The sequence below is a fragment of the Bombus fervidus genome, chromosome 16 (assembly GCF_041682495.2).
Source record: "Bombus fervidus isolate BK054 chromosome 16, iyBomFerv1, whole genome shotgun sequence".
NCBI classification, from domain to species: domain Eukaryota; kingdom Metazoa; phylum Arthropoda; class Insecta; order Hymenoptera; family Apidae; genus Bombus; species Bombus fervidus.
The window spans coordinates 175,027-187,591 of record NC_091532.1 but is presented as its reverse complement, the minus strand read 5'-3'; the positions used below and the strand labels follow the sequence as shown (position 1 = coordinate 187,591).

At 31.9% G+C, this 12,565-nt stretch overlaps 2 protein-coding genes across 4 annotated transcripts; one reads left to right on the top strand and one right to left on the bottom strand.

Moving 5' to 3' along the window:
- Positions 1–856: 856 nt before the first annotated feature.
- On the bottom strand, positions 857–8,812 carry Stc (nuclear transcription factor, X-box binding stc). 3 transcript variants are annotated; one of them, XR_011801973.1, is made up of 12 exons: positions 8,684–8,812; positions 6,674–8,208; positions 6,418–6,591; positions 5,944–6,333; positions 5,590–5,871; positions 5,215–5,505; positions 4,626–5,089; positions 3,962–4,492; positions 3,776–3,882; positions 3,455–3,584; positions 1,548–1,711; positions 857–1,452 (listed from the first exon to the last, which is right to left on the bottom strand). XR_011801973.1 is itself a non-coding variant. In XM_072018874.1 (11 exons), exons 2-10 carry the CDS (start codon positions 8,166–8,168, stop codon positions 3,482–3,484), a joined length of 3,837 nt encoding a protein of 1,278 aa, XP_071874975.1. In that variant the 5' UTR covers positions 8,169–8,208; positions 8,684–8,812; the 3' UTR covers positions 2,966–3,246; positions 3,455–3,481. The 3 variants fall into 3 exon arrangements, 2 of the variants coding, with proteins under 2 accessions (XP_071874975.1, XP_071874974.1); XM_072018874.1 differs by lacking the exons at positions 857–1,452; positions 1,548–1,711 and adding an exon at positions 2,966–3,246; XM_072018873.1 differs by lacking the exons at positions 857–1,452; positions 1,548–1,711 and having other exon boundaries at positions 3,383–3,584.
- A 39-nt stretch (positions 8,813–8,851) lies between these two features.
- Gcn5 (Gcn5 acetyltransferase) lies at positions 8,852–12,311 on the top strand. Its single transcript, XM_072018880.1, has 5 exons — positions 8,852–8,991; positions 9,098–10,075; positions 10,177–10,737; positions 10,803–11,527; positions 11,611–12,311. The coding sequence occupies exons 2-5, from the start codon at positions 9,105–9,107 to the stop codon at positions 11,802–11,804; spliced, it is 2,451 nt and encodes an 816-aa protein (XP_071874981.1). The 5' UTR covers positions 8,852–8,991; positions 9,098–9,104; the 3' UTR covers positions 11,805–12,311.
- The last annotated feature ends 254 nt before the right edge of the window (positions 12,312–12,565 follow it).

The following is a 12,565-nucleotide window of genomic DNA, read 5'->3' as shown; positions in this document are numbered from 1 at the left end:
AATCTAACTTCGTTATCGCTACTTTGCATTCTTTTTCATTTGTTAGGAAATTATTTATATCATAGCACCAATAGTAATTCAAACATATTAATATATCTGCTCTCATTTTTCTTGAAATGCAATTACGAGATGTATGTAATTACGAAATAAAACGAATTTATGATAATTCAACGGTATTTCCATTAACAAACGATCAAAGGGACGCTGATAAAGAAATGGATTCGATAGCCAGAATGACGATCTACCACTCGACAGAATCCCGAACAAACCGTCACTGTTTATACGAGCCTAATTTGTTAAGTCCATAACTACAAGATATAAAGTTCTCGAAATAAAGCGCGAGGAGTGTTTTATCACATTTGCGATGTTGTTAAATTTGCTACTGACAAAAAAAAGAAAATGAAACAGGTTGAACATGCGAAAACACGGCCACGTAACGATTCGTCCAAATAACTGACTCTCTGGATTATCGAAATTCCATTACGAAACAGACAAATTGACAGTGAATGGGAAATTTATCTAACTTATTGAATAAAAATTAAATATTAATGCAAACTACCTTAGGCAATCCTTTCGTCGAAGCACATTTTCGAAAATGCAAAAATGCGAAAATGCGAAAACTTGTCGCTTCGATTCCAAGATCTGCCTGTCGCGAAATTAGAATTTCGCGTATAACTGTTCCAATTTACAACTATCAACAGCTATCGTGCTCTAGAAAATATAAAAAATGTCATTACGCGACAAACACCGACTCTAACGTATTGCGCATTGCGCACGGACAGAAATATGTTCTGAAAAAAAGTTGTATTAGCAGGGGGGAACGATTAGGGGGAAGGAGTGGCTGGTTTTCGAAATGTATATACTATGTACCGATTATTATTCATTTCTCACCAACAAACAGCTATTACATATACATATTAAGAAAATGGAATATACGTGTAATATTTCAAACACTGTTTATGTATTACAAGATGTTTTCTAATATATCTCTCAATCTTTATTAATGTTTTAAAATATAATATCATTTCGTCAGGAAAAATTCAATACCGAATGTTCGTTATCAGAGTGTGAAATATGATATTTGCTAATACATTATGTAACACCTTATAAAGATTCGACGATGATTCTAATAATTTAAACTTCCTTACATAAACATGTCCGAAGTGATCAGCGATTAGAATGTATATTTAATCTTACACAGAAACCTATTTCAACATGTTTTGTTCAGACCCTTTCGACGAATAAACCGAATAAACCGAATAAACCGATTTTCTCATTCGAATACATAAAAATATAATAATTTTGCAGCAGATTGTTTTCCAATAACAATCAAATAATTCGTATAATCACTTAATATGTATAATCGTTTAATCTATATACCCGAAACAGTATCAAAATGTGATTTCTTTAAGCGTTTTTCCTTCGTCTTAATATTTTCAACAAATTACGCAACTATTTATAAAATAATGTCATTATATATCAATCGTAAGTTGTATAGCAAATATCGATCATCACTGATTGAATAAAAAGAGAAAATAATCGTCTACATACGTCTGCTTTCTTCTAATACCTCGAGCAATCAACGATTCGATTATTAATAATCATCTGTAGCGTCCGTTTCGTATCAGTTCGATTTATCGATTATTAATCGCCTGTGGCGCCTGTGATCTGATGAACCTCTATCCTTTGAGTCACGTGATCAGCCAATAATCTGCACAAAGGAAAACCGACAATTTCAAATAAATGTATAACAAAATCAGTAATTAACAATAACAGTTCTGTTCAAATTATAGCGAGATAAAGCGACGATAAAATCCAAAGTCTTCCTCAAAGGTCGGTACTAATGCGAATTATAGACAATTTTAACCATCAGAAATACAGTCAAAGAATAAATGTATAATAAACCAATAATTTAAAGCAATGAAACTGATTATAGCGGAATAAAGTAGTAATAGAACCCAAATCCTATCTCAAAGACCGATAATATGATGACTGTAACCTGTCAAGTACGCAGTCAACGATAAAAGTAAAAGAAAATTTCGTTATACTACTTAATTTTACTAAGATTATAATCAATAAGCGATTAAATACGAACGTGCTATTTGAACGAAGCAGATAGAAGTGTAGAAATGTTGGTAAACTTAAAATGAAAGTACTAATAATAACAGGGTAACGCTCGACGGGACGAATTTTCGCTCCACGATTGTCAAGAGTACAATCTCACCCCACGGTACGTTTCTCCGCGAAACTACGACTTTCCAATATTTCGCACCAATAGGCGCGCTCGATTTGACTTTGACAATATTCTGCGCCAATAGGAGCGCTCAATTTTCATATATATGAGCCCTATTGGTCAGGATTGTAACGAACCTCGGACCTATACTGCGCCAACTTCAGGCCAAAGAAGCACACCGCACCAACTTCAAGTCAAAGAGGTTACCTACTTTATCAAACGTCGAAAGGAACTATATTATCGATATAACTATATTATGTATACATATATTATCAATGACAACATCATCGATTAAAGATGAGATAGACCTCTCGTGCAATCTAAAAAACGGTGTCCTACAAACCGGTGGGCTATGTCACAAACGAAATATACTACTAGATAAATCACTTTATGAACCTTCGTGGCCCAACGTGACTGCTATACCGACTAAGAAATTCGACACGATACTGATTTTAACGTCCTCTGTTTATAAACGACGGCTACTTGATGACCTATTTACAGATCATTCGTAATCAAAATAAACTTCTCGATATCGATAATGATTACCGGTAGCAAAGAAAATTTTAATCATTTATAATGATTATTTGTGACCAAACTTTTTTAATCGAAGACGTTAACTCTTATACCACATAGTTACTTTAAAAATTTGTCTTATAACAGTTATGACGTGTGACACTAATAAATTAAACTTAAAAGTTAGAAAATTCTACTTTGGAGTCGAAAATTTTGCATTCTTTTATTTTACCACCTAACGATTGAACATAATTAAATATCACTTATGTACAATTCAAACGCAAGTATCTAAAGATTAAATGATGGAAACGGTATTAAGATAGCTATTAAGGTCGTTGAATTTGTTTTTTTTTTTTTTTTTTTTCGTGCTCTATAAGGATATGGAAAAATAAATATATACAGTTCTATTTAAAAATAAAAAAAAAAAAAAAACCATAGCGATGACCATCACTTGTAATCTTGTAAGAAAAATCACCTTTGCATGTGGCCCTTGAATTGTACTGAAAAGTTTTTTCATACAAATAAGGCAAATGCTTATGTGATCCCATTTATCTGGGTCACCCTACATATATGTATACATATATTATGGTAGCATGCGTGCGTACGTACGTACAAAGAATAAATATTATTAAAATGTTTAGTTAATCCATTATATTTAACAGCATTTTTTCTAATTATGATATTAATTTCATCTCTTATATTACTTACACTTTATGTAATACGGAGATAGTAATCTTAACCCTTATAATCAAAATAATCTATTTCTGGTTCTGATGTTTTTATGCTTAATGTTGTTTCTGGCTTTTGGATCTTTTTCGCAGGCAGTGATAATATTGTCCTAAAGAGAACAAATGGATAATTTGAAATTAATACTGGGTTGACAACTAAGTGATTGCGGATTTTGTCATTAGGTGGTATTGACAAAATCCGCAATCACTTAGTTGCCAGCCCGATATACAAACCCATTGTTAATTCATTAAAACTACGTGACAGATTTTGGAAATGCTGAATTTACTTAATTTTACTTACTTCACGGACCCATCAGCTTTTGTAGTATTTAACATTGGACCTGGAACTTTTCTCTGACCATTTTCCCGTTGTACAATCTCTAATAAACTATAACTAGGTAACCAACACTGTAATAAATTTCAACATAATACCAGAAAATTAAATTATGAGTTCAATTCTTCTAGTTAAACGTAAAATGTGCATTACCTTATCTTTTACAGCAGTCGCAACAACATTTCTTTTTGGCTCCTGATCATATGCCTGGCTTTCACAACCAAAATGTTCACAAGACTCGTGAATAAAATGACGTTTATCTTTGTTCATGCTATCAAAGGAATAACTGCGTGATTTTTGTTTAGACGTTTTTGCTAATTGTACCAACTCGGTTAATTTGTCATGAACCATCTGACAAAAATGAGGATCCTTTTTAGCCCACTGTTTCATAAAATCACTGTATCTAGGCATTAATTTTCCACTTAAATCTGGATTTGCAATTTGCAAACCCAACGCCAATCTTCTATTCCGTTCTATTATTTTACATTCATCATTGCATTCTAAAGTTTTTAACTGATTCTGCTTCTTTGCTCCTTGACCAAATACTTCTTCCAAATTAATAGAATGACCTAATTGCATATCAGCCATTTTACTAGCTAATATGCTACTTGCTATTCTCTGATATTCTTTAGAATTTTCGGCGCAAACACGCGACATAGTCCTATGCCCACACTGACACGTCACCTATATATAAAGAGATTTTTATTAGTAATGCAGAAAGCCAATATATTAATACAAACTTTAAACTTAATTATACAGAGATCTTATGTATCGTCAAGCCGTGAATGTCATTTTGAAAACATATTTAATTAATTACCTTAACCATCTCCTTGCAAGGTGTGTCTGGACATTTACCCTCGTGACATGGAGCAGCGCAGATGTGTCCACACAGTTCCCTTTGAGCAGTACAAGGCTGAGAACATTGTTGCCCTGGTTTTTCGCATGGTCCAGAATGACAAATAGTAATGCATTTATGTCGACCACAGGATATGGGCTTGTTACATGACAAACCACATGAAATTTCGTTAACATAGCATGGTACAGCTTTTCGTAATTCATGTTTACCATGACACCATCTCTGAGTAAGAACAGTACAAGGCGGACAGTTTAATTCGCTATGGCAATTATGTAATATTTCGTGGCCACAAGAGTGCTGTCGAGAGCAAGGCTTGTCACATGTAGGTCTTCTTGTCCCACAAGGAACGGGAGGATATATCACAGAAGCCCCGCATTCACAGTATAATTCATCAAAACTACTTCGCCAACAAGGTTGACACCTTCCTATTTTAATATAATGTTTTATATTAATCAATTAATTTCGTTGTACAGTATAATTTTTATGATTTTTACTTAATTTTTACGATTTCAAAATTAATATTAATATTATCATTAACGTAATTTAATACCTTTATGACAACTTTGTTCACATTTATGCCTCCCACAGCTTAAAGTTTTAGAACATATTAATGGACAAATATGTTCTATCTCTATACAACACAGTTGGTTACATTTGTGCTTCCCACAAGACCTTTTTTTTATACATCTCTTTTCACACCGTGCATCATCAGCTTTTGATATCAAATCTTTACAAGCTATTTCCCTATCCATGTTTCCGCAGCGGCATCTAACATTGGTAATTAAGTCACAAACAGGACAATCTCCTATATGACACTTCACTTTACACTTATGAGGATTATCTGCAGACAATATATTATATCATAAATTTTTACTGTACTTTATCAAAAATCCCATGCACCTTCAGTTTGAAATGAAATACTCACTAGGTTGCCCGCATTTCAAATTTTTCATACAGATTTTGTCACAGACTGGAATTGAATCTAAGCAAGTTTGTCTCTTATCTGTTAATGGTGTTTGACCACAGCAGCAAGTTGTAATTTTGTCAGGAGTTAAAGAACAGGATTCGCAAGCATCCGCATGACATAATTTTGTACAAGTGTGATTACCACATTCTAACAATTTACCGCAAATAGTTCCACAAGAATATGTAAACGAAATATTACTCTGACAAGTTATTTCTTTTGTACTTTTGCCACAATAACACACTGAAAATAAATATGCTCTCAGAATGAAATTTAATACTTTAATTTACATTATGTCATATTTAAATTACATACTTTGCTTTATTGTTTCTTCACAGTTTGCACATTCTCCATGATGGCATTTACTTTGACATTTATGCCTGCCGCATTTTAAATTTTTACCACATATAGATTCACACAGCAATAATTTCTGAGTACTACACTGTACTGTTTGCTGAGTTTTACCACAGCCACAATATTTTGTTACCATTGCTGTACATTGTGGACAAGATCCAGGATGGCATAAGAGAGTGCACTTATGTGGACAACTATTTTTGGATAATGTTCTAGCGCAAATTTCACCGCAAGAATGTGCAACATCTCTACGATTCCATTCGGGTACTCTTGTTTTGCCACAAAAGCAAAAGTAATCTTCAGGAATTACTAAGTTAACATTTTGACATGCTGGACATCTCCAGCCATTTTCTATACAAATAGTATATAAAGAATTATTGTAGTATGGTATATAGTATATAAGAATTATTAGTTTATAACTACAATTATATTTACCAGATTGTGATGACTTTGCCCATTTTTTAATACATTTCAGATGCAACACATGAAAGCAGTTAGAACATGACCAAACATAATCATTCTGTTTAATATATTCACAACATACTAAACATTCTAATTGTCCTCTATTCAACTGTTCTGCTAATCTTTCTCTTTGACTTGCATCATCATCTGCACAATAAAATTATAAAACTGCATTATTATCATGTTAAAAATACAACATAGCATAGGAAATACCAACTTACATACGTACCAACTGGTGACTTTCTATTTTGTCCCCGTTTCTGAATATTATTTCTTTCGCTAATTTCCCTTTTATTCCTCCAATGTTCATTTCCTTTCTCTTTATTTTCATATACATAATATTTACCTTTATCTTTCTCTTTAAAGATTTCTAGTTTAGCTTCCTTGTGATGTTCTTTAAATCCATTATATCCTTGATGGTTGTGCCTTTTCTCTTTTATCTCTTTTGCTTCTAATCCAGTTCTCCCGTTAAAACATTCTTTATATTCGTTATATTCTCCATTACTGCACATTTCATTTCTTATTTTAAATTTATCTTCTTTATTATAATTTTCTCTACCATACCCTGAATAATGATGTCGCTTTTCTTTATAAAAATTTTCTTCCCTGTTATGTCTATCATTATACCGATATTTCCTTAAATTTCTATGATTATTGTAGGTCTGTTTGAAGCCAGGATTATAGTAAGTAAATTCCTTCATCGAATTTTTGGGCTGCTGTATGCTATCACCTTGTACATTATTATCACCAACGATAGTTCTTTTATCATTAACCTCATTCGACAAATTTTTATTTTTATTTGAGCACACATTCATACTTAATGATGATTCTCCTTTATTCAAATTTATTACAGGATCCTTTTTATTATTACAAGTAGCGCTATTAGTCATTGAACGTTGTTCCAATGCATTTTCATTCATAACTTTTGAATTTACTTGTGATTTTCCTGCATAATACTTATTAGTAAAGTATTTATTACCTTGAAGTTTATGAGAAGTTTTGACATGCTGTTGATAGGAATTCGTGTATGCATTTTTTTTGTAACACTGATCTTGCTGTCTTTCTTTGTGTTTATAATTAGAACATTTTCTGTTATTATATTTACCTTCATGCCTACTCTCATTACAAAAGAAGTATTTATCTGATATCTTGCCATTATCCTTGACACAACCATTTGCATCGTTAATAGATTTTGTATTCTCTAACTCTTTACTTTTACTTCTATCACCATATCCTCTATTATTTGGCACAAACTCTTCAGCCATCACATGTAATTTTGATTGATTGACTATGCTGTCTGAAGATTCCTTTATTCTCTTTGTAGAGACATCTTCGTTCTTCATTAGATTGTTATCATATTTCCAAGAGTCATCAGATACGCAGCCTTGTTGAGATTTGACAACAGTTGAAAAGTACTCCTCACTATTTAATACTTGTGTATTTCCTACTGGGTTTATTACATGCCCATGATAATTATTGGTTGTAGTCAACAAACTTGGCATAACATTCGTGTTCGAATGATAGAAAGCATTTGGACTATTCTGTTCAAACATAGGTTCATTTTGTACATAGAACTCACGACTAGGTTGTAAATAATCGTTATTTATATTATCAGAAAATAATGTCCAATTTGCTGTTGCAGGCCCAGGTACGCTTTGATCAGAATACATTTGACAATAATTTTGGTCATCTGGTCCTGAATAAGAACCATCCCAAGTAGCCATGATTCTTGCAACTTTACTTTCTTCGTTGTAATTTGTTATACTAATAAGAACACAATTATATTTATAAGTCCCTTCCAATATTACGCTGAGCTGATATACAATTAAACCTAAAATATGGTTAACGCAATCTTTTTAGAAATCTTTCATCGCAATACCAAAATTTCGTAGTATACACCGTTGTATGTCTTTATTTAAAATTTTTAAATATAAGTATATTAAATACTTGTTGTGGAGAAAATAAGATAAGATACGATTGATACCGTAATACAGAATTGAAAAGGTACGAAGGCCCTTTTAAGTAAATATGTAAGTACATACTCGTGACTTAACAAGCATGAATCATGTAATCAAAACACGCTATCAAATTTTCATTGGAATTGTACATTTGAACAATTATTTGAAATTGTAATTGAAATAACATTTAGAGGATATCTCGAATATTTTATAACAGAAATAATATAGTTTGTATCATATATATCATCTAATATAAGATAAAGATTGATCGTCGTACTTACAAGAAGAGAGCTTCTGAACCTTCTTGGATGTTGAATGAAAGAGAAGATTAATTTCTATTTGTGAAATAGATGGCACTATGTTCAATTTAATTTCACTTTATTTCCTAACCTTTATGCTCATTATGATGTAAATAAGCGTCGAGCCTCGTATATTACATACAAATATAAGTGTTATATCTGTTTTATGAATGTTTTCTCTAGTTTCATAACATTTAATTATATCAAAGATATACAATAATAGTATTGTTTACTATTAACAGTACAACATTAACAGACAATTTATACATTTACAGGATCATTGATGCGGTGTAAGTTTACGATGCATCCCTTATTTACATATTTTCATTTCAAAAGCTAATCGCTTTCTTATTTTATATAAAGCCAAAAATTATTTCCTTTCACCCTTTTATTTAGGGAAAGTATGACAACTGAAGAAGGAAATCGTAACTCAACTTTACAGTCGCTAGAGGAAACTGGTCAATGTGTAACTAGTACATCACAACATGCAGGAAATAGTAGAGAATCAAATACTGTCAGACCACAGGAACAGAGCAGCCGACAAAATAATTTACAAAGAATCCAACAAAGGAAACAACATATGTTAAATTTACCACAAATGAAAAAAATATTAAAAATTGCAACATATAGCGCCTGTAAAATTGAAGATTGCAAATGCATTGGATGGAAGAATTCTCAATTACTAACTAAATCTTCTAAAAATGATACACAACAACCTGTTATAAATTTTTTTGACCCTTGTAAAAGTTGCAAGCATGTTTTAGAAAATCATGTTTCACATTTGACTAATCAATCAGAAGAAGAGGTCAATAAATTATTATGTATGGTTATAGACGCTGACAATATTTTTCTAGGTTTACAGAAAGAAGAAGATCCTGACACAAAGAAAGTTTATTTCTACTTATACAAGCTTTTAAGAAAATGTATACAATCTATGACTAAACCTATGATAGAAGGTCCTTTAGGACAACCACCTTTTGAACGACCTAGTATAGCAAAAGCAGTAATGAATTTTGTTGCTTATAAATATGGTCACTTGCCGCAAAGAGACATGCAAGCTATGTGCGATATGGCTAAGATGTTTCTGCATTGTTTGAACCATTGGAACTTTGATCCACTCAGTGCTAGAAGAGGCACGATCAGTGCAGAAGAAGCTCCTGCATATAAAATTAATCATACTCGTTGGCTTGTATTTTGTCATATACCAGCATTTTGTGATTCATTACCTCATTACGATACGTCTCTAGTTTTTGGACGAACGTTTGTCCAAGCTGTTTTTAAGCCAGTTTCTAGGCAATTGCTAGATAAATGTCACAGTGAACGAGATAAATTAGCACCAGAGAAAAGAGTAATAGTCTTAACACATTTTCCGAAGTATGTAAAAATTTCTGTTTTTATTTTATTTGTGTTACTTCATTAATCGACGAGATATATAACGTATATATCTCATATGTAATATATCTATTCAATTTAAGGTTCCTATCAATGTTAGAAGCAGAGATTTATTCGGATAATTCTCCGATCTGGGATCCTGATTTTAAACAAGTACCTCCTACTTATTTACAATCTGCGTTGGAATCAAAAACAAGTCAAGGAAGGAGAACCGGTGAATTTGAAAAAGTCACAGTTCCACCAAATGATAAAGATAACTATACAACAATTAACATAAGTCCTGGCATGAAGAAAATTCATGAAAAAAGATCACATTCCGAAGGCCGCTCAGACGTAAAAAGAAGAAAGAACGAAGAAATTTTTGAAGATTTATCAGAAGAAACAGTTGCTGAAATTATAGCGACTATTAACGATCCTAATTACATGTGCGGGCCTGACGCAGTATTTCCACCAAATGTTCCACGAGATGAAACTGCTAAGATTGAGGAAAGCAGAAAGATTATAGAATTTCACGTGGTTGGGAACAGTTTAACGCAGCCAGTTTCTAAACAAACGATGCTTTGGTTAATTGGATTACATAACGTATTTAGCCACCAATTACCTAGAATGCCAAAAGAATACATATCTCAATTAGTTTTTGATCCGTAAGTAACCTGGATAATAAAATGGATATATTTTTCACGATTTATAATACTTTCTTTATTTATAGGAAGCATAAAACACTAGCTCTAATAAAAGATGGTCGACCAATTGGTGGTATCTGTTTTCGAATGTTTCCTACTCAGGGCTTTACAGAAATAGTATTTTGTGCTGTTACAAGCCAAGAGCAAGTCAAAGGCTATGGTACACACTTAATGAACATGCTTAAAGACTATCATATAAAAAATAATATATTACATTTCCTTACATTCGCCGATGAATTTGCAATCGGATATTTCAAAAAGCAAGGCTTTAGTAAAGATATAAAATTACCTCGGTCAATGTATCAAGGATATATTAAGGATTATGAGGGAGCAACATTAATGCATTGCGAATTGAATGCGAAAATTGTGTATACTGAATTTACGGCTGTGATACGAAAACAGAAAGAAATTATTAAAAAGTTGATTCATCAAAGGCAACAAGAGATACAAAAAGTTCATCCTGGTTTAACATGTTTCAAAGAAGGTGTTAGGGGAATTCCAGTTGAATCTATACCTGGTATTCGTGAAACTGGTTGGAAAAGTTATACTCAGACAAGAACAAGAGGAGTAGCTAAAGGAACTCAAGGGCCAGAACCAATGGAAGCATGCTTGGATATCACTGATTCTTTGTATAATGCGTTAAAAAATGTTTTAAATAGCGTAAAAAATCATAGTACAGCATGGCCATTTTTAAAGCCTGTGGATAAGAACGAAGTGCCAGATTATTACGATCATATTAAATATCCAATGGGTGAGTACAAGAATTGAGTACAAAAGTTCAAAACATAATAAATCGTACAAAGTGGGGAAAGAATGACAAACTTTACTTTTCAGATCTCAAAACTATGACCGATCGATTAAAAGCTAGATATTATGTTACAAGAAGATTATTTATTGCAGACATGACACGAATTTTCACTAACTGTCGCTTGTATAATAGTCCTGATACCGAGTACTATCGATGTGCTAATGCTTTAGAAAAATATTTCCAAACAAGAATGAAAGAAATTGGTCTTTGGGATAAATAAAATTCATAAATTAAAAATATATATGTGTTGATTATATTTTTATGTTTGTACATTCATCTGTAGATACAGAAATTAAAGACTAGTCAATGTAAAAAAGAACTTAATTATTAAGAGGATACGAAAAATGATGGAAAAGTAGTACTCCATGTAAAATGTAGCTAAAAATATTCACATCTATATTCTATAATTTGTAATAAATTTGGTACTACGTTCTTTTTGTCATTTTTCCACCCTAAAACACGATTGAAAATAGGATACACAGCAAATTAAAATCAAACTAGATACTTAATTTCACGGCCTAATTATAAACATTAGTCGAACAGTTAATTAAGGAATGTAATACACCGATTATAACGAGATTCTGTATAGTGGTCATTCTATGGAACAGTGAATCTCTAAAATGCGTTAATTCTGGAAGACTTAGTAAACTGAAATTTCTATTTTCTGTAAATAATTAACTGAAATGAAATAAAGCTAAAATAAAAATAAACATTTGTAGAACACATACACAGACATTTTTTTAAATACAATTATGAATATTTATTTGAGGACGAATTAAACGAAAATTCCTAGTAATTGCATGAAATTTTCTTTAACAGATGCTATGTATATAACTGTTTAATTGTAAACGAGCTGCATTTTAAACTAGAGCATTCGCTAAATTAACGAAAAAGAGATATATGTATGTATTTTAAGTATGCAAATAATACTTCGTATCATAAAAGACAAATTATTTGTAAGATACATATTTTGTTTCTATT

Coding starts and splice junctions, on each gene's coding strand:
- Stc (XM_072018874.1), bottom strand. CDS start 8,168: ATGGCTACTTGGGATGGTTCTTATTCAGGACCAGATGACCAAAATTAT. Junction 5,872..5,943: donor TGAAGAAACAATAAAGCAAA/GTATGTAATTTA, acceptor ATTTATTTTCAG/TGTGTTATTGTGGCAAAAGT. Junction 4,493..4,625: donor CTTGCAAGGAGATGGTTAAG/GTAATTAATTAA, acceptor CTTTATATATAG/GTGACGTGTCAGTGTGGGCA.
- Gcn5 (XM_072018880.1), top strand. CDS start 9,105: ATGACAACTGAAGAAGGAAATCGTAACTCAACTTTACAGTCGCTAGAG. Junction 10,076..10,176: donor GTCTTAACACATTTTCCGAA/GTATGTAAAAAT, acceptor ATTCAATTTAAG/GTTCCTATCAATGTTAGAAG. Junction 10,738..10,802: donor TCTCAATTAGTTTTTGATCC/GTAAGTAACCTG, acceptor CTTTATTTATAG/GAAGCATAAAACACTAGCTC.